The following is an 18,377-nucleotide window of genomic DNA, read 5'->3' on the forward strand; positions in this document are numbered from 1 at the left end:
TCTAATGGGGAAAGAGAGGGATGAATGACAACATATGAAAGAGATTAAGTTTGGCAATTATGTAGAACTAAGCAATTGTCTTTGGTCATCGGCCATGTTGTCCTCCTCCTTCACTTTCGCCCTCTGTTTTCCTCCATCCGCCCTACATCTCTCCATCTTGTATTATCCTAACGGGGAAAGAAAGGACTAAACGAGAGAAATGAATGACTACATATGAAAGACTTAGAAAGCACGAATGATAGCTGTCGGCATGCAATTCGACATGTCGATCTGATTTTCCAGATTCATACTCTAGAACGTTTACAATTTCTTTAACGTTTTTGAAGGTACTACACACACCATTTTATTTGTATCATTGCCATAACATTAACAGATGAGAATAATACATAATATGCCTTATTTAATTGTTTGTCAAAAGTAAACCAGAAAACAAAATGTGTTTCCTGTTTGTTTTTAGCCATAGCCTATGTAGGCTTGTACTCCATGATCATTCAGGTCCCTTTTCTACATGTTGTACATGTAAATAGTTTTGAATTTTGTGCTCTGTCTGGACATCTTGACTTGTGAATATTCAGTTATGTATGTATCGATATGGCTCAGGATATTTCAAATGTGAGAAAAATGAGCAAAAACGATGTGCTGTTACGTGAAGTCAGTTTGCTTGGGGACTTATCCTATTAGAGAAAGCAAAACCACCACCATCTCCTCAGGGTGAACTAGGCTTTGATGTGAAGATCACAGCTGTATGATTTGATGTCTCTGGATAGAAAATGGTGTTGGTGTAAGTTACTCCCTCTTAGGGACAATGAAGGAAATGTTTTCAATAAAGTTATTTTATAGATACCTTTGTGTACAGGTGTCTTCTTCACCCAACTGGTTTCCATTTCAAACATGCTGGAGGCAAATTACACTCACACACTGACACCCAACAGGCTGGCCTATAGGACACACAGACACTAGGAAGCTCCTCTATTGTCCAGTAAGTTACACAGACAGTGAATGCCTGCTTCAGACCTATATATGATCACCTTTGTGTTGTGATCAGATTAGCTCAAGGCAAGGTAAAGACAAATTGGCAGAATTGATTTGTCAAATTACATTCAGGGTCAAAGGCCATCCATATAAGATGTGTGCCATGGGATGTCATACTCGCTTGTGATTAATTTATTCAATATAACAAAGTTAGCAGGAATTAAATGCATATTTTTTTTATTTAACATTTACCCTGTGTTGAAAATGTTAACTTGAAAAGCCAGTGCTTTGCAAGAGGATTGTACAATTTGTGTAAATATTCGTCACCAAATTCGTGTGCGGCTGCGTGGCTGAAGAACACGTCGCATGAATGATGACGTTTTGGCAAAACAGGCATCGCTTTGCCACGTCGGTCTCTGTGTGCTACTAGTGACTGTAGCTAGCTACTGTTGCACTGCAAACAGACTCGTTTTTAACCGTATGTTTGTTGTTGGAGGTAAACCGATATAACGTCCTGTGTGTTTATAAGTAGCACACAACCCCCGTCCCCGCTCAAACCTATGAATATATTCCCTTTTAAGACGAGAGAAATGTTCGCTCCTGTCTCGGCTTGTCAACCCACAATTGACTGATGCATCCGTGTCCATACCATCCGCTTTTTGTCAATGTTGTGTGAGTATTCTGTTTAATTCCTGCACGAGTAGCTAATTAGCTAGCTGTTTTTGTATACGATGCATACTATTAAACATAATATACCTAGGCTAGCTAACTTCCCCCATTTGAAATGATGAATCCTGTGCATTGTCTCGTTTCTCTATAATAACAAATAACAGGTCGATCATGTCCAATAACACACAAAAACTAGCTAGCACCGTTCGTTAGGTAGCTCGACAATGTTACTGAAAATATCTAGCTAGCTACAAATTGCTTATACATATCTAGTTAAATGTGTAGTAAGTACAATATGTGTTTAGCTAGCTAACTTTAGCTACGTGTCTTGAAAATACAACTTTTCAACTTCTATGAGAATGTTTCATCTTCTTGAATGTTATAAAGTAGTTAGAAATTCGATGTTCTGCCATTTGGGAATATTGCACTCTTAATACAAGTGTCAGACTTGTGTAACAGTTGCCTATAATATTGTAACAGCTTCTATCAGCCACAGTTTACCACGAACTGTCATAAAGCCGTTACTTTATTGCGCATGCCTTCTGATCTGATTTCCGCATTTTGCAAAGTTGAAAAACTGCAGTTTCGATACAACACTACATACAGTACAGTCATGCTTAAGAAAGTATTGCCTGAGAACAGTAGCTAGCTATGTTTGCAGATAGGCTACTCTGATCTGATGCGAGCATGGCTAAAGTGGATGTTTCTAATGCCGTTATCACTCATCATCACCAGCAACATTAGTACATTGAAGGACAGCCTAGCTAGTCTAAGTTGACTGGCACCTTTGCATCCCTTCCCTGCTCCTCCAGTAGTCAAGGTTGTAGTGTACTGGACTAGCCAGCTACCTTTGTTTTGTGGTTGTGGGCATTGTCTCTCTCCCTAACTCCTTTCTGTTCAGTCTCCCTTAGTGGAATGGCTGTGTGTGGATTGTTCCAGCAAACTATACATTAGCCTATGTACAGCCACTAGGAAGCTCCTCAATTATACACACACACACACACACACACACAGACACAGACAAAGGTAATTGCGATAACCTGGTTTGCTTATCTCTTGTTCTATAACCGTGGCATCTACAGTAGCTACGGTTGTTGTCTCACCTGGCTGCCATTGTAAAGTGTGTTTGGTGACTGTGTGCTTGTACATGCATTCGATACCTGTCTGTGTGTGTTGCCTGTCTGTGTGTGTTGCCTGTCTGTGTGTGTTGCCTGTCTGTCTGTGTGTGATATTTGCCTGTCTGTCTGTGATGTTTGTCTCTGTGTCTGTGTGTGATTTTTGTTTGTCTGTCTGTGTGTCTGGTCTGTTTGTCTGTCTGTGTGTCTGGTATGTCTGTCTGTGTGTGTTTGATGCCTCTGTCTGTCTGTCTCTGTCTGTCTGTGTGTGATGCTTCTCTGTCTGTCTGTGTGTGATGCCTCTCTGTCTGTCTGTGTGTGATGCCTCTCTGTCTGTCTGTGTGTGATGCCTCTCTGTCTGTGTGTGTGATGCCTCTCTGTCTGTGTGTGTGATGCCTGTCTGTGTGTGATGTCTGTCTGTGTGTGATGCCTCTCTGTGTCTGTCTGTGTGTGATGCCTGTCTGCCTGTCTGTGTGTGTGTTTGCCTGCCTGCCTGTCTGTCTGACTGTGTGATGCCTGTCTGTCTGACTGTGTGATGCCTGTCTGTCTGTGTGTGTGATGCCTGTCTGTCTGTGTGTGATGCCTGTCTGTCTGTGTCTGTGATACCTGTCTGTCTGTGTGATGCCTGTCTGTCTGTCTCTGTGTGTCTAATGTCTGTCTGTCTGTCTGTCTGTCTGACTGTGTGTGATGCCTTGTCTGTCTCTGTGTGTCTGTGTCTAATTCCTGTCTGTCTCTCTGTCTGTCTGTGTGTGAAGTCTCTCTGTCTGTCTGTGTGTGATGCCTGTCTGTCTGTGTGTGTGATGCCTGTGTGTGATGTCTGTCTGTCTGTGTGTGATGCCTGTCTGTGTGTGATGCCTGTCTGTCTGTGTGATGTTTGCCTGCCTGTCTGTCTGTCTGTGTGATGTTTGCCTGCCTCTCTGTCTGACTGTGTGATGCCTGTCTGTCTGTCTGTCTGTGTGTGATGCCTGTCTGTCTGTCTGTCTGTCTGTCTGTCTGTGTGTGATGCCTGTCTGTGTGTGTGATGTTTGCCTGCCAGTCTGTCTGTCTGTGATACCTGTCTGTCTGTGTGATGCCTGTCTGTCTGTCTCTGTGTGTCTGTGTCTAATGCCTGTCTGTCTGTGATGTCTGTCTGTCTGTGTGTGATACCTGTCTGTCTGTGTGATGCCTGTCTGTCTGTCTCTGTGTGTCTGTGTCTGTCTGTCTGTCTGTCTGTCTGTCTGTGTGTCTCTGTGATGCCTGTCTGTGATCAGTCTGAGGATGTCGTCTTATGTAAAGTTGCATGACCCTGGGTGCTAGACTGTGGTGATGTTGTCCTACCAGTAACCCAGGACCTATTCACCCACCTCTGTTCTATTGACTCTGACCTAGTCTGGCCTTGTCTTGTCACCATCTTCCCCAGGGCTGCGTTCAGTAGGACACCATGTTCTGGAAAGTTTAGACAGAAATACATTGTTTATCCTACGTCATATCATCCTACGTGCCTCTCCGATGAGAAGAGTAGCGACTCATTCATGGCATGTTTTTTTCAGGAGACGTCTATCTGCAACGTGTGTGTGTACACATTCTGTCCTCTATTGGGACTGTTCTTTATTGCACCTGGGTTGTGTTCATTAGAGCACACACTATAACAAAATGGGTTGCAATGTGCACATGTTCAGATCGTATTCTACCTCCCTGTTTGACTCTGTTTTCTAACGTGTTGTGCCTAATGAACATGACCCTGACGTTGTTTTCTCTCTCTGTCCGTCTCTCCAGTGGCCTGGCTGTGTTGGGCCGGGCTGTGAGGTGGTGCTGGTCTCTGGGTCTAGGTGGAGAGGCAGTAGCAGGGGGTGTTGAGGTGGTGCCTGGCCATGCCCGGGGGCCGCAGGGGGCCAAGTAGACAACAGCTGAGCCGCTCTGCTCTGCCCTCCCTGCAGACTCTGGTGGGGGGCAGCCTCGGCAACGGACTCAGAAACAGGTTAGGATAAGAACACAGATATTGTCCACACACACACACACACACACACACACACACAGATGGGGTAAAGTAGTGTACTACAACAAGCAGACATAACCCTCCTACCCCACCAAACACAAACAGGCCTACATGATTTATTGAGCCAAGCCTTATGGGAAGTTAAATGTGTAGTTCTAGGCTATTTGATCACACCTTCTGTTTTTAAAATGTTACTGTGTCTCCATCTACCATGAGACGGTCACAGCTTCTTCCTTCCCGTCCTGACTGTGATTTAACATTCAAACATAATTAGTGTTAGTCCTGTAGATGATTGGTGTGAGTGAGGGGGGTGGAGTCAGATTATTAATACCACACCTCCTCTGAGGAGGAAGAAGGTATGCCAGCTCAGATCAACACCGATGAGGAAGAGGCATCGAGATCATTTCACTTCCTTTGTTCTGTTCTTTTCTCGCCACAACATGTTCTCCTTTCCCTGACTGTTAATCACATTCCTGCGTTCTCCAGTAGTAGCCTGGTGGACTCGTTCTCCAGTAGTAGTCTGGGGGACTCGTTCTCCAGTAGCAGTCTGGGGGACTCGTTCTCCAGTAGCAGTCTGGGGGACTCGTTCTCCACTAGTAGTCTGGGGGACTCGTTCTCCAGTAGTAGTCTGGGGGACTCGTTCTCCACTAGTAGTCTGGGGGACTCGTTCTCCAGTAGCAGTCTGGGGGACTCGTTCTCCACTAGTAGTCTGGGGTACTCGTTCTCCAGTAGTAGTCTGGGGGACTCGTTCTCCAGTAGTAGTCTGGGGGACTCGTTCTCCAGTAGTAGTCTGGGGGACTCGTTCTCCACTAGTAGTCTGGGGGACTCGTTCTCCACTAGTAGTCTGGGGGACTCGTTCTCCACTAGTAGTCTGGGGGACTCGTTCTCCACTAGTAGTCTGGGGGACTCGTTCTCCAGTAGTAGTCTGGGGGACTCGTTCTCCAGTAGCAGTCTGGGGGACTCGTTCTCCACTAGTAGTCTGGGGGACTCGTTCTCCAGTAGCAGTCTGGGGGACTCGATCTCCAGTAGCAGTCTGGGGGACTCGTTCTCCACTAGTAGTCTGGGGGACTCGTTCTCCACTAGTAGTCTGGGGGACTCGTTCTCCACTAGTAGTCTGGGGGACTCGTTCTCCACTAGTAGTCTGGGGGACTCGTTCTCCACTAGTAGTCTGGGGGACTCGTTCTCCACTAGTAGTCTGGGGGACCCGTTCTCCAGTAGCAGTCTGGGGGACCCGTTCTCCAGTAGTAGTCTGGGGGACTCGTTCTCCAGTAGCAGTCTGGGGGACTCGTTCTCCAGGGAGCAGTCTGGGGGACTCGTTCTCCAGGGAGCAGTCTGGGGGACTCGTTCTCCAGGGAGCAGTCTGGGGGACTCGTTCTCCAGGGAGCAGTCTGGGGGACTCGTTCTCCAGGGAGCAGTCTGGGGGACTCGTTCTCCAGGGAGCAGTCTGGGGGACTCGTTCTCCAGGGAGCAGTCTGGGGGACTCGTTCTCCAGGGAGCAGTCTGGGGGACTCGTTCTCCAGGGAGCAGTCTGGCGGACTCGTTCTCCAGGGAGCAGTCTGGCGGACTCGTTCTCCAGGGAGCAGTCTGGCGGACTCGTTCTCCAGGGAGCAGTCTGGCGGACTCGTTCTCCAGGGAGCAGTCTGGCGGACTCGTTCTCCAGGGAGCAGTCTGGCGGACTCGTTCTCCAGGGAGCAGTCTGGCGGACTCGTTCTCCAGGGAGCAGTCTGGCGGACTCGTTCTCCAGGGAGCAGTCTGGCGGACTCGTTCTCCAGGGAGTGGTTGTCCGGCGGACTCAGATGCTCAGCACACTAACACTCAAGCTCAAGGCTACTCCAGAACCACAACACACCAGTAACCCCAGCTTCTCTCTATGCCCCCCTCCCTCCAGAACCACAACACGCCAGTAACCCCAGCTTCTCTCTATGCCCCCCTCCCTCCAGGAGCAGTAACTGTGTGGGTCTCTCTGCCCCGCCCCTCTCGGCCCTCATCACGCCGGAACCCGTCCGTCACTACCGGATCCCTGACCTCCCATTGGACAGCAGCCTGCTGTTTGAGTTCCTGCTCTTCCTCTACCTGCTGGTGGCGCTGTTTGTTCAGTATATTAATATCTACAGGACTGTGTGGTGGTACCCTTATAGTCACCCTGCTGCCTCCACCTCTCTGGTGAGTAGTAGTGAACACACACACACACAGAGATAACCTACAACTCTGGTGAGTAGTAGTGAACACACACACACAGAGATAACCTACAATTCTGGTGAGTAGTAGTGAGCACACCTTCAGTCCGTTTGTTGTCTCCTCTCTGCAGAACTTCCATCTGATGGACTACCACCTGGCTATCTTCATCACAGTGATGCTGGCCAGGAGACTGGTGTGGACTATAGTGTCAGAGGTATCTTTCTCTACCTCTCTACCTCTCTCTCGTGTTATCTCTCTATCTATCTCTTTCTACCTCTCATCTTCTCTCTCTTTACCTCTCTCTCTCTTTACCTCTCTCTCTCTTTATCTCTCTCTCTTTCTACCTCTCTCTCTCTTTCTACCTCTCTCTCTTTATCTCTCTCTCTTTATCTCTCTCTCTTTATCTCTCTCTTTCTACCTCTCTCTCTCTCTACCTCTCTCTCTCTCTATCTCTCTTTCTCTCTTTCTTCCTCTACCTCTCTCTCTTTCTACCTCTCTCTCCCTTCCTCAACTTTATCTGCCTATTCATCAGCTGTTTCTAAACTGGTTGCATCATGTTTGTGGTGTAGTAGTAGGGATGGGAGTGAACTCGTTTCTAGTATTTAGGCCTACGCTGATCCTCCTTGTTGCATCGTTCGTGTGTGACTGGCTTAGTATTGTTGTGTCTGGACTCTGGCCAGGGTTGTGTGTGTTTGACTGACTTGTGCTTTATATTGAGGATTGTGGTCTTGTTATGTTCGAGTTAAGAGCTTAGTGTGTAGCAATGCATTGTGGTTGATTGTGCTGTCTGTCGGTGGATCGTGTTTGTATAACCTCTAACCTGTGCGTGTGTTTCTCTGTCTGTCTCCCCCCCCCTCCCCCCCCACCAGGCGTCTCAGACCAGTCCATGTTCCTTGGTGCGGTACGTGGTTCTGATCGCAGCACGGCTCAGCCTCCTCACTCTGTGTGGCTGGGTTCTCTGTTGGACCCTGGTCAACCTGTTCAAGAACCACTCGGTGCTCAACCTGCTCTTCCTTGGATACCCGTGAGTGTCTGTGTTGAGAGAGCGGAGCTACCAGAGGTTTCAGACTAGTTACTGTAGGACAGCAGCTCTACAGTTGATGTGTCAGTAGTCTGGTGGTTTGATTCAGAGATGGTGTGTTTACTGGGAAGTAGTGTGTTTTATTGTTCTCCATTATCTAGTTGATCAGTGTCATATTCTCCATTATCTAGTTGATCAGTGTCATATTCTCCATTATCTAGTTGATCAGTGTCATATTCTCCATTATCTAGTTGATCAGTGTCATATTCTCCATTATCTAGTTGATCAGTGTCATATTCTCCATTATCTAGTTGATCAGTGTCATATTCTCCATTATCTAGTTGATCACAGTGTCATATTCTCCATTGTCTAGTTGATCAGTGTCATATTCTCCATTGTCTAGTTGATCAGTGTCATATTCTCCATTATCTAGTTGATCAGTGTCATATTCTCCATTATCTAGTTGATCAGTGTCATATTCTCCATTATCTAGTTGATCAGTGTCATATTCTCCATTGTCTAGTTGATCAGTGTCATATTCTCCATTGTCTAGTTGATCAGTGTCATATTCTCCATTATCTAGTTGATCACAGTGTCATATTCTCCATTATCTAGTTGATCAGTGTCATATTCTCCATTATCTAGTTGATCACAGTGTCATATTCTCCATTGTCTAGTTGATCAGTGTCATATTCTCCATTATCTAGTTGATCAGTGTCATATTCTCCATTGTCTAGTTGATCAGTGTCATATTCTCCATTATCTAGTTGATCAGTGTCATATTCTCCATTATCTAGTTGATCAGTGTCATATTCTCCATTGTCTAGTTGATTTAACACATGGTTCTTTATCTCCCATTGTCCTCTCTCTCTCTTTCTCTCTCCTCTCTCTTTCATTTTTCTCTTTCGCTCTCTCCTTTTTCTCTCTCTCTCTTTCATCCCTGTCTCTCTGTGCGACAGGTTTGGGGTGTATGTTCCCCTGTGTTGCTTCCATCAGGAGAGTAGGGCCCAGCCAGTGCCTTCAGACTGTGGTTACTCAGACCAGGACCTGTCCCATGGGCCCTTCTTCAGGTAAACATAAACACACACACTCCCCTTATTCAGGTAAACATAAACACACACACTCCCCTTATTCAGGTAAACACTCAAACACACACTCCCCTTATTCAGGTAAACACTCATAAACACACACACTCCCCTTATTCAGGTAAACACTCATAAACACACACACTCCCCTTATTCAGGTAAACATAAACACACACACTCCCCTTATTCAGGTAAACATAAACACACACACTCCCCTTATTCAGGTAAACATAAATACACACACTCCCCTTATTCAGGTAAACACTCATAAACACACACACTCACTCCCCTTATTCAGGTAAACATAAACACACACACTCCCCTTATTCAGGTAAACACTCAAACACACACTCCCCTTGTTCAGGTAAACACTCATAAACACACACACTCCCCTTATTCAGGTAAACACTCATAAACACACACACTCCCCTTATTCAGGTAAACATAAACACACACACTCCCCTTATTCAGGTAAACATAAACACACACACTCCCCTTATTCAGGTAAACATAAACACACACACTCCCCTTATTCAGGTAAACATAAACACACATGCTCCTCTTATTCAGGTAAACATAAACACACACTCCCCTTATTCAGGTAAACACTCATAAACACACACACTCCCCTTATTCAGGTAAACACTCATAAACACACACACTCCTCTTATTCAGGTAAACATAAACACACACGCTCCCCTTATTCAGGTAAACATAAGCACACACACTCCCCTTATTCAGGTAAACATAAACACACACACACTCCCCTTATTCAGGTAAACAAATGAAACCCCAGACTTCACTGTTGTCTCCCCCAGCCAAACACACCCTTCTGCTCAGACTGGGGGACAGAACATTGATTTAAAAAAAATGTCAATTAAAGTTCCCTGTGAAGTGGGTGGAATCAGAGGCAGTCAGGAACTCCTGATTTCTTCTCTCTCACAGCCTGGGACAGATTCCTCTTTGTTTGATTGTGTGAGTTTAGTCCGTGGTCTTTTCAGCTGACACCCCACCTAAAGGGTGGGCATTTTAAAGTACCATAGAGAGTACACTGCAAAGAGACAACAATGTGATATTCCTGTCATGTGACGTTTTCATAAATGCAATAATAGTGTCATTTGGCTTTTGTCTGATCTGTTTTATTTCTGTGTCTGTATTAATAATGTCAGTAGGAGCGCTGGGCCCCGTATCCACAAAGAGGCTCAGAGTAGAAAATTGCTCTTAAGTGCTGAGAATAGAGAATCTCCTGCTCTTATGGTTCAGTATACGAGCTATTGATGAAACCTCTAGTCGTAAGAGTCCTACCTAGTTGACAGATCTTTAGGACACCAGCTGTCCTAATCAATTACCAGTTACCAGCAGGCTTCTTCTTTATCAGAACCATTGTTTTAAAACAAGCTTCTTGATAATAGAGAAGGGCAGTGAGTCAGTGGTACCTGCGCCTTAGTCAGGCAATTGCTTTGTAGATGTTGAAAGAATGTTTTGATATTTCTGTATGATAAATCTAGACTTAAATGCAACATTATTTTCAATTGTCATTTTTATTACAAAAAATGTACACCTTTTTCTCCCCAATTTTGTGGGATCCAATTGGTAGTTACAGTCTTGTCTCGTCGCTGCAACTACCGTACTGACTCGGGAGAGGCAAAGGTCAAGAGCTGTGCGTCCTCCGAAACACAACCCAACCAAGCCGCACTACTTCTTGACACAATGCCCGCTTAACCCGGAAGCCAGCCGCACCAATGTGTCGGAGGAAATGCCATACACCTGGCCACCGTGTCAGCGTGCACTGCGCCCGGCCCGTCACAGGAGTCGCTAGTGCGCGATGGGACAACGACATCCCTGCTGGCCAAACCCTTCCCCTAACCCGGACGACGCTGGGCCAATTGTGCGCCGCCCCATGAGTCTCCCGGTTGCGACACAGCCTGGACTCGAACCCAGAATCTCTAGTGGCACAGCGATGCACTGCGATGCTGAGCCTTAGACCGCTGCTCCGCTCATGAGGCGACGCAGCAGTATCTTTGACAGTGATTTCACACGAGGCCTATTTCACATAATATAATAAATCACATATTGTAGTTTTATTATTTCATTAACCTACATCATGTTACTTCTAGTTATCCCTTTGGAGCACAATATCACATTGTTAAAAAAGGTGCCCAAATTGGACATGCCTATAAGTTGGGCAGTTGAAGGCATCTAGGGCCTAATTATCGACCTTTCAAATGTCGTATGCAACATTATCATACATGATCAGAATGAGTTTTTTTTTTTTTAAATGGTTATGCTTGCCAACATATTCATCCACAGTTAAGAGAAGGAAGTGATCGTGTCATGTGACAAGGATATCAAACGTTTTATCAATGTTTTAATTGGGTTCAGAGCGAGGTATTATTCTCCATCCACTGTGGTTGTCTGACACATGCTATTGGGTTCAGAGCGAGGGATTATTCTCCATCCACTGTGGTTGTCTGACACATGCTATTGGGTTCAGAGCGAGGTATTATTCTCCATCCACTGTGGTTGTCTGACACATGCTATTGGGTTCACAGCGAGGGATTATTCTCCATCCACTGTGGTTGTCTGACACATGCTATTGGGTTCACAGCGAGGGATTATTCTCCATCCACTGTGGTTGTCTGACACATGCTATTGGGTTCACAGCGAGGGATTATTCTCCATCCACTGTGGTTGTCTGACACATGCTATTGGGTTCACAGAGATTTGATTATTCTCCATCCACTGTGGTTGTCTGACACATTCTATTGGGTTCAGAGCGATTTGATTATTCTCCATCCACTGTGGTTGTCTGACACATTCTATTGGGTTCACAGCGATTTGATTATTCTCCATCATTGGATGTTGCCAATTATTTTAATGATTACTTAATGGAAAACTTAGGCAGGAAATGCCAACAACGAACAGTGAGTGAGTCCATCGTATTCATACATAAAAAAAACTAATAATGAAACAATGTTTTTCTAAGTTATAATTTTGTGAAGTTGGTCTGGGAGAGGTGGAATAATTGTTATCGTTCAATAATGACAAACCTCCTGGCATTGACACCTTAGATGGAAAGCTACATAGGAGTGGCTCTAGAGTCGGCTACCATCCCATCTGTCATATCTTTAATCTGAGCCCCGAGGAAAGTCTTTGTCCTCAGGCCTGGAGGGAAGCCAAAGTCATTCCTCATCCCAAGAGTGGTAAAGTGGCTTTTACTGGTTCTAACAGCAGACCAATCAGCTGGCTGCCAGCTCTTAGCAAACTGTTGGGGGAATTGTTTTTGGCCAAATACAATGCTGTTTCTCTGTAAACAAATGAACAACAGACTTTCAGCATGCTTATAGAGAAGGGCACTCAATATGTACTGCACTGACACAAATGACTGACTGGTTGAAAGAAATTGATATTAAGAAGATTGTGGGAGCTGTACTGTTAGATTTCAGTGCAGCCTTTGATATTAAGAAGATTGTGGGAGCTGTACTGTTAGATTTTAGTGCAGCCTTTGATATTAAGAAGATTGTGGGAGCTGTACTGTTAGATTTCAGTGCAGCCTTTGATATTAAGAAGATTGTGGGAGCTGTACTGTTAGATTTCAGTGCAGCCTTTGATATTAAGAAGATTGTGGGAGCTGTACTGTTAGATTTCAGTGCAGCCTTTGATATTATTGACCATAACCTGTTTTTGAGAACTTGTGTGTTGTGGCTTTTCAACCTCTGCCATATTGTGGATTCAGAGCTATCTATCTAATAGAGCTCAGAGGGTTTTCTTTAATGGAAGCTTCTCTAATGTCAAACATGTAAATTGTGGTGTACCGCAGGGCAGCTCTCTAGGCCCTCTACTCTTTTCTATTTCTACCAATGACCTGGCACTGGCATTAAACAAAGCATGTGTGTCTATGTATGCTGATGATTCAACCATGTACACATCAGAAACCACAGCTAGTGAAGTCACTGAAACCCTTTACAAATAGTTGCAGTCTGTTTTGGAATGGGTGGCCAGTAATAAACTGGTCCTGAACATCTCTAAAACTAAGAGCATTGTATTTGGTACAAATCATTCCCTATGTTCTAGACCTAGTTAACCTGCAGCTGGCCCAGAACAAAGCAGAACGTCTTGCTCTTCATTGTAATCAGAGGGATAATATTAAAACTATGCATGCCCTATGCATGCCAGTCTCTCTTGGCTAAGAGCTGAGGGAAGACTGACTGCTAGGGCTGGGCGGTATACCGTATTTGACTATATACCAGTATTGATGCACGGACCGGTTTGGGTTTTTACTTTACCTTCTATAACGGTATTGAATGTTTGGTTTGTAAAAAGGGATACGCCGTGTGACACGCTCTTACCCCACCAGACATGCCACCAGGGGTCTTTTCACAGTTCCGAGGTCCAGAACATATTCAAGGAACCGTACAGTATTATACAGAACCATGAGCGCATGGAACTCCCATCTCATAAAAAAATAAAAAATAAAATAAAATATTTCACCTTATTTAACCAAGTAGGCCAGTTGAGAACAAGTTCTCATTTGCAACTGCGACATGGCCAAGATAAAGCAAATCAGTGCGACACAAACAACAGAGTTACACATGGAATAAATAAACATGCAGTCAATAACACAATAGAAAAGTCTATATACAATGTGTGCAAATAAGATAAGGGAGGTAAGGCAATAAATAGGCCATAGTGACGAAGTAAATTTCAAATTAGCAATTAAACACGAGTGATACCTGGAGACTGAAGAAAAAACTGGTCCTAGATCATTATTACTTCTCTCTTCTCCCTCCAGGCCTAAGGACTTCCTAGCATTACTAAGGGAGAACCTGAGAGAGCAGTTTACCACTCCAGGCCACATCCCCCACCACACCTGTCCCCAGCCCCCGTCTCCAGAACTCATCCGCAGCGAGGTGGAGGAACTCCGGAGCGACTTCAACCGTCGCATCAAGGAAGTCCTCTTCAACTCCCTCTTCAGCGCTTACTACGTAGCCTTCCTCCCCCTCTGCTTCGTCAAGGTACAAACCCTAACCCTTACTACGTAGCCTTCCTCCCCCTCTGCTTCGTCAAGGTACAAACCCTAACCCTTACTAGGTAGCCTTCATCTCTGCTTCGTCAAGGTACGTCACACTTCCTCTCCCTCTCCTTCCTCCACTCTTTCCCTCCCTCTAGCAGGTTGCTGCTTTCCTTCTCCTCCCCTCCCCGTTATCCAAGGAACTGTCAACCCTCCTGGTACTCATCTCCCCTCCCCGTTATCCAAGGAACTGTCAACCCTCCTGGTACTCATCTCCCCTCCCCGTTATCCAAGGAACTGTCAACCCTGCTGGTACTCATCTCCCTCTCCGTTATCCAAGGAACTGTCAACCCTCCTGGTACTCATCTCCCCTCCCCGTTATCCAAGGAACTGTCAACCCTGCTGGTACTCATCTCCCCTCCCCGTTATCCAAGGAACTGTCAACCCTCCTGGTACTCATCTCCCCTCTCGTTATCCAAGGAACTGTCAACCCTCCTGGTACTCATCTCCCCTCCCCGTTATCCAAGGAACTGTCAACCCTGCTGGTACTCATCTCCCCTCCCCGTTATCCAAGGAACTGTCAACCCTGCTGGTACTCATCTCCCCTCCGCGTTATCCAAGGAACTGTCAACCCTGCTGGTACTCATCTCCCCTCCCCGTTATCCAAGGAACTGTCAACCCTCCTGGTACTCATCTCCCCTCCCCGTTATCCAAGGAACTGTCAACCCTCCTGGTACTCATCTCCCCTCCCCGTTATCCAAGGAACTGTCAACCCTCCTGGTACTCATCTCCCCTCCCCGTTATCCAAGGAACTGTCAACCCTCCTGGTACTCATCTCCCCTCCCCTGAGTCTTTGTGTGTTCACAGTTTCCTCCTTCAGTCTCCAGGTATCCTAGGTGCTGTCTCCTGCGTTTGTGTTAAGGCCCCTGAACCCTAAAACGTGGTCTTCTCTCCCCCTCCAGAGTACCCAGTACTATGACATGCGCTGGTCCTGTGAGCACCTGATCATGGTGTGGATCAATGCATTTGTGATGCTGATGAGCCAGCTGTTACCTCCCAGCTACTGTGACCTGCTGCACCGCTCTGCAGCCCACCTGGGGCGCTGGCAGAAGCTGGAGCACGGCTTCTACAGCAACGCGCCACAGCACGTGTAGGTGGTTCCCACACACACACACACACACACACACACACACACACACACATACTTCTACAGCAACGGCCCACAGCACGCTTAGGTGGTCCCCACACACACACACCCACACACACATACACACACACACACACACACACACACACACACACACACATACTTCTACAGCAACACGCCACAGCACGCTTAGGTGGTTCCCACACACACACACACATACTTCTACAGCAACGCGCCACAGCACGTGTAGGTGGTTCCCACACACACACACACACTTCTACAGCAACGCGCCACAGCACGTGTAGGTGGTCCCCACACACACACACACACACACACATACTTCTACAGCAATGGCCCACAGCACGTGTAGGTGGTCCCCACACACATACTTCTACAGCAATGGCCCACAGCACATGTAGGTGGTCCCCACACACACACACATACTTCTACAGCAACGCGCCACAACACTTGTGTGTCAGTACGTAACCCAACCTTTTCTCCTGGAGAGCTAGACATATGCAGGATTTTGTTCCAACACATCTGACTCTAATCAACTGTTCTTCAGGACTCTACCAGGAGCGTTAGAGCAGGGATGGAGCAAAGCCCTGCATAAGGAGGCTGTCTCCAGGAAGAGGGTTAGCCACCCTGCTGTCCACCAGACTGTCTAGTCTTCTAGGCAGGGTTCTATTGGATCTGTCGGCTGTAGGATCAATCTCCACCTCTTCGTTGTGTGTTGCAGGTGGTCTGAGAGTACAGTCTGGCCCCAGGGGGTGTTGGTACGTCACAGTCGTAGCCTGTACAAGGCTGTAGGACCCTACAACGTGGCCCTGCCCTCAGACGTCTCCCACGCTAGGTTTTACGTGAGTCGCTGTCTTTCACTAGACCCTGTAGTCTGTGTGTGTTTATGTACTGCCTTTCACTAGACCCTGTAGTCTGTGTGTGTCCATGTACTGCCTTTCACTAGACCCTGTAGTCTGTGTGTGTTTAGGTACTGCCCATGTACTGCCTTTCACTAGACCCTGTAGTCTGTGTGTGTTTATGTACTGCCTTTCACTAGACCCTGTAGTCTGTGTGTGTTTATGTACTGTCTTTCACTAGACCCTGTAGTCTGTGTGTGTTTATGTACTGCCTTTCACTAGACCCTGTAGTCTGTGTGTGTTTATGTACTGCCTTTCACTAGACCCTGTAGTCTGTGTGTGTTTATGTACTGCCTTTCACTAGACCCTGTAGTCTGTGTGTGTTTATGTACTGTCCATGTACTGCCTTTCACTAGACCCTGTAGTCTGTGTGTTTATGTACTGTCCATGTCCTGCCTTGAGATGTCCCTTTTATTTACAAGTCTAACTATAGATACATGTTAGTAAATAAATACCAGTTGTGATGTTATTTATTGTGTTGCAGTTCCTTTTCCACAAGCCGTTGCGGATCCTGAACCTGTTAATCTGGATCGAGTCCAGCGTAGTCCTGTACCAGTTGTACTCCCTGCTCCGCTCTGACAGCTGGAACCACACCCTGTCCCTGGGCCTCATCCTGTTCTGTAACTACTACGTCCTCTTCAAGCTGCTCCGGGACCGCATCGTGCTGGGCAAGGCCTACTCCTACCCTGTTACCTCCAGTACCGGGTCCAGCACCAACAACAGCACCGCCACCAACGGCCTGGGGCTCAAGTCCCAGTGACACCCCAGGAGAGGGTTCTGGAGCTGGGGGACGTGGGTTCGGATACTCCCTAGCCTCCCTGCCACTATGGCTGTACGGAGGGATGGGTGGAAGGGGTGGAGGTGAGAGAGGGGTGCGGCGTGCAGCAGGAGGGACTGACTGTGAACTCATATTGTTTTGATACGGTTCTATTTTTCATGCAATGTTTATACCTATTTAAATAATATTTTATTTTGTATACTGTTTTCAAAAGTAACAGGGCATTACGGTAGTATTGTCATGTGATGTTTGTTGTTGCTTCATGGTGCAAAGCGATTGGATGGGAGAGAGTGAGTTGTGTTCTTAATGCCATGAGGCCCCGCCCTCGTGCTGTGCTAAGCTCTTCCTCCTATGCTCACCGCGTTCCGACTTCCACCAAAGATGCTTAAAGAAGGCTTCAGAGCCAATCAGATGGCGCCGGCGGCCAATCAAGGAAGAGACTTTGGCTCGGTTGGCCAATCAAGGAAGCGACTGAGGAGACCCCGTCTCTCCCTGCACACTGCCTCTTTAGAGAACATATTCATCCCTTTACGGTGTTTTATTAGGATTCGTTTCGTAGCAAGACCGTCTGCAGTTTGGCCATGAGCGCTGACTCTGGTGCCTGTAGAACATACCACATCCCAAATGGCACCCTATTCCCTACATAGTGCACAGCTTTTGACCAGAGCCTTATTAGCCCAGGTTAAAAGTAGTGCACTATGTAGGGAATAGGGTATAATTCGGGACAGGCCCAATGTCTTCTTTGCAGCGTCATGTTCATTCAGGTCATTAATTTACCACAAATAGCCGCTCTTCATTTCACTGTGCCCGAGAAGCGAAAAACATAGATATAGTCTGAATAGAATGGACACCACCACCGCAACAGATTGAATGGCCGTTTTTCTAGATGGGAGACGAACCGCGTTGAATGTGCAGACGTGTGTATGTGCTTTACTTTCCAGTGTGTGTTTGAAATTAAATTACAAATGACACTTGGTATCTTCAATGCTACACGTTGTGCTCCGCTGCCAGCAGTGTTATTTTAAACAGCTTGCCTTGTTGCCAGTCCCAGATGACCATGTGGGATGGCTTCTAGTGCCATAACTGTCCGCTCATCCATTCTATCTTGTTCCTTTTCTATGAGCAGCTGATCTAGAATGATTCATGTTTTATTAACGTGCCAAAATCCCAGGTTGCCTGTATGATCACGTTTGTTCACGGGCGCGTTCCAACCTTGTCTTTTAATGCAGTCCTGTTGTAGGCGCCTCTCAGCAGATTGCTATATGAAATGAATGATGAATGTGGTACCTGCGATGTTGTGAGATCTGATATGTGCAGGATGACTGCAATAAAGATGACCTGGAACGTTAGCTGTGTGTTTATATTTTCAGTGGGTGAGGTGGAAGGAAGATGGAGGGGGGGGGGACATGGACCATCGTATGGCTCACAGTGTTGGATTTTCGATGAGCATTTTTCATGCTGTTGAAATATGAAATAAACTAAAATAACGCTGTTAAACTGACTTGTGAA

At 46.4% G+C, this 18,377-nt stretch overlaps 1 protein-coding gene across 2 annotated transcripts; it reads left to right on the forward strand.

The window, feature by feature from the left end:
* The first annotated feature begins 1,375 nt into the window (after nucleotides 1–1,375).
* LOC139372915 (transmembrane protein 39A-like) lies at nucleotides 1,376–18,365 on the forward strand. 2 transcript variants are annotated; one of them, XM_071112775.1, is made up of 11 exons: nucleotides 1,384–1,468; nucleotides 1,554–1,644; nucleotides 4,512–4,713; nucleotides 6,672–6,894; nucleotides 7,040–7,123; nucleotides 7,779–7,933; nucleotides 8,890–9,000; nucleotides 13,808–14,030; nucleotides 14,989–15,176; nucleotides 15,913–16,033; nucleotides 16,575–18,365. In XM_071112775.1, exons 3-11 carry the CDS (start codon nucleotides 4,607–4,609, stop codon nucleotides 16,848–16,850), a joined length of 1,488 nt encoding a protein of 495 aa, XP_070968876.1. In that variant the 5' UTR covers nucleotides 1,384–1,468; nucleotides 1,554–1,644; nucleotides 4,512–4,606; the 3' UTR covers nucleotides 16,851–18,365. The 2 variants fall into 2 exon arrangements, with proteins under 2 accessions (XP_070968875.1, XP_070968876.1); XM_071112774.1 differs by having other exon boundaries at nucleotides 1,376–1,644.
* The last annotated feature ends 12 nt before the right edge of the window (nucleotides 18,366–18,377 follow it).

This window comes from Oncorhynchus clarkii, chromosome 18, assembly GCF_045791955.1.
Source record: "Oncorhynchus clarkii lewisi isolate Uvic-CL-2024 chromosome 18, UVic_Ocla_1.0, whole genome shotgun sequence".
Lineage (NCBI taxonomy): Eukaryota > Metazoa > Chordata > Actinopteri > Salmoniformes > Salmonidae > Oncorhynchus > Oncorhynchus clarkii.

What these genes read in the sequence shown, in the direction of transcription:
- LOC139372915 (XM_071112774.1), top strand. Translation starts at nt 4,607, where the DNA reads ATGCCCGGGGGCCGCAGGGGGCCAAGTAGACAACAGCTGAGCCGCTCT. An exon ending in CTGCTGCCTCCACCTCTCTG is followed by an intron (nt 6,895 to 7,039) that starts GTGAGTAGTAGT and finishes TCCTCTCTGCAG; the next exon opens with AACTTCCATCTGATGGACTA. An exon ending in AGCAACGCGCCACAGCACGT is followed by an intron (nt 15,177 to 15,912) that starts GTAGGTGGTTCC and finishes TGTGTGTTGCAG; the next exon opens with GTGGTCTGAGAGTACAGTCT.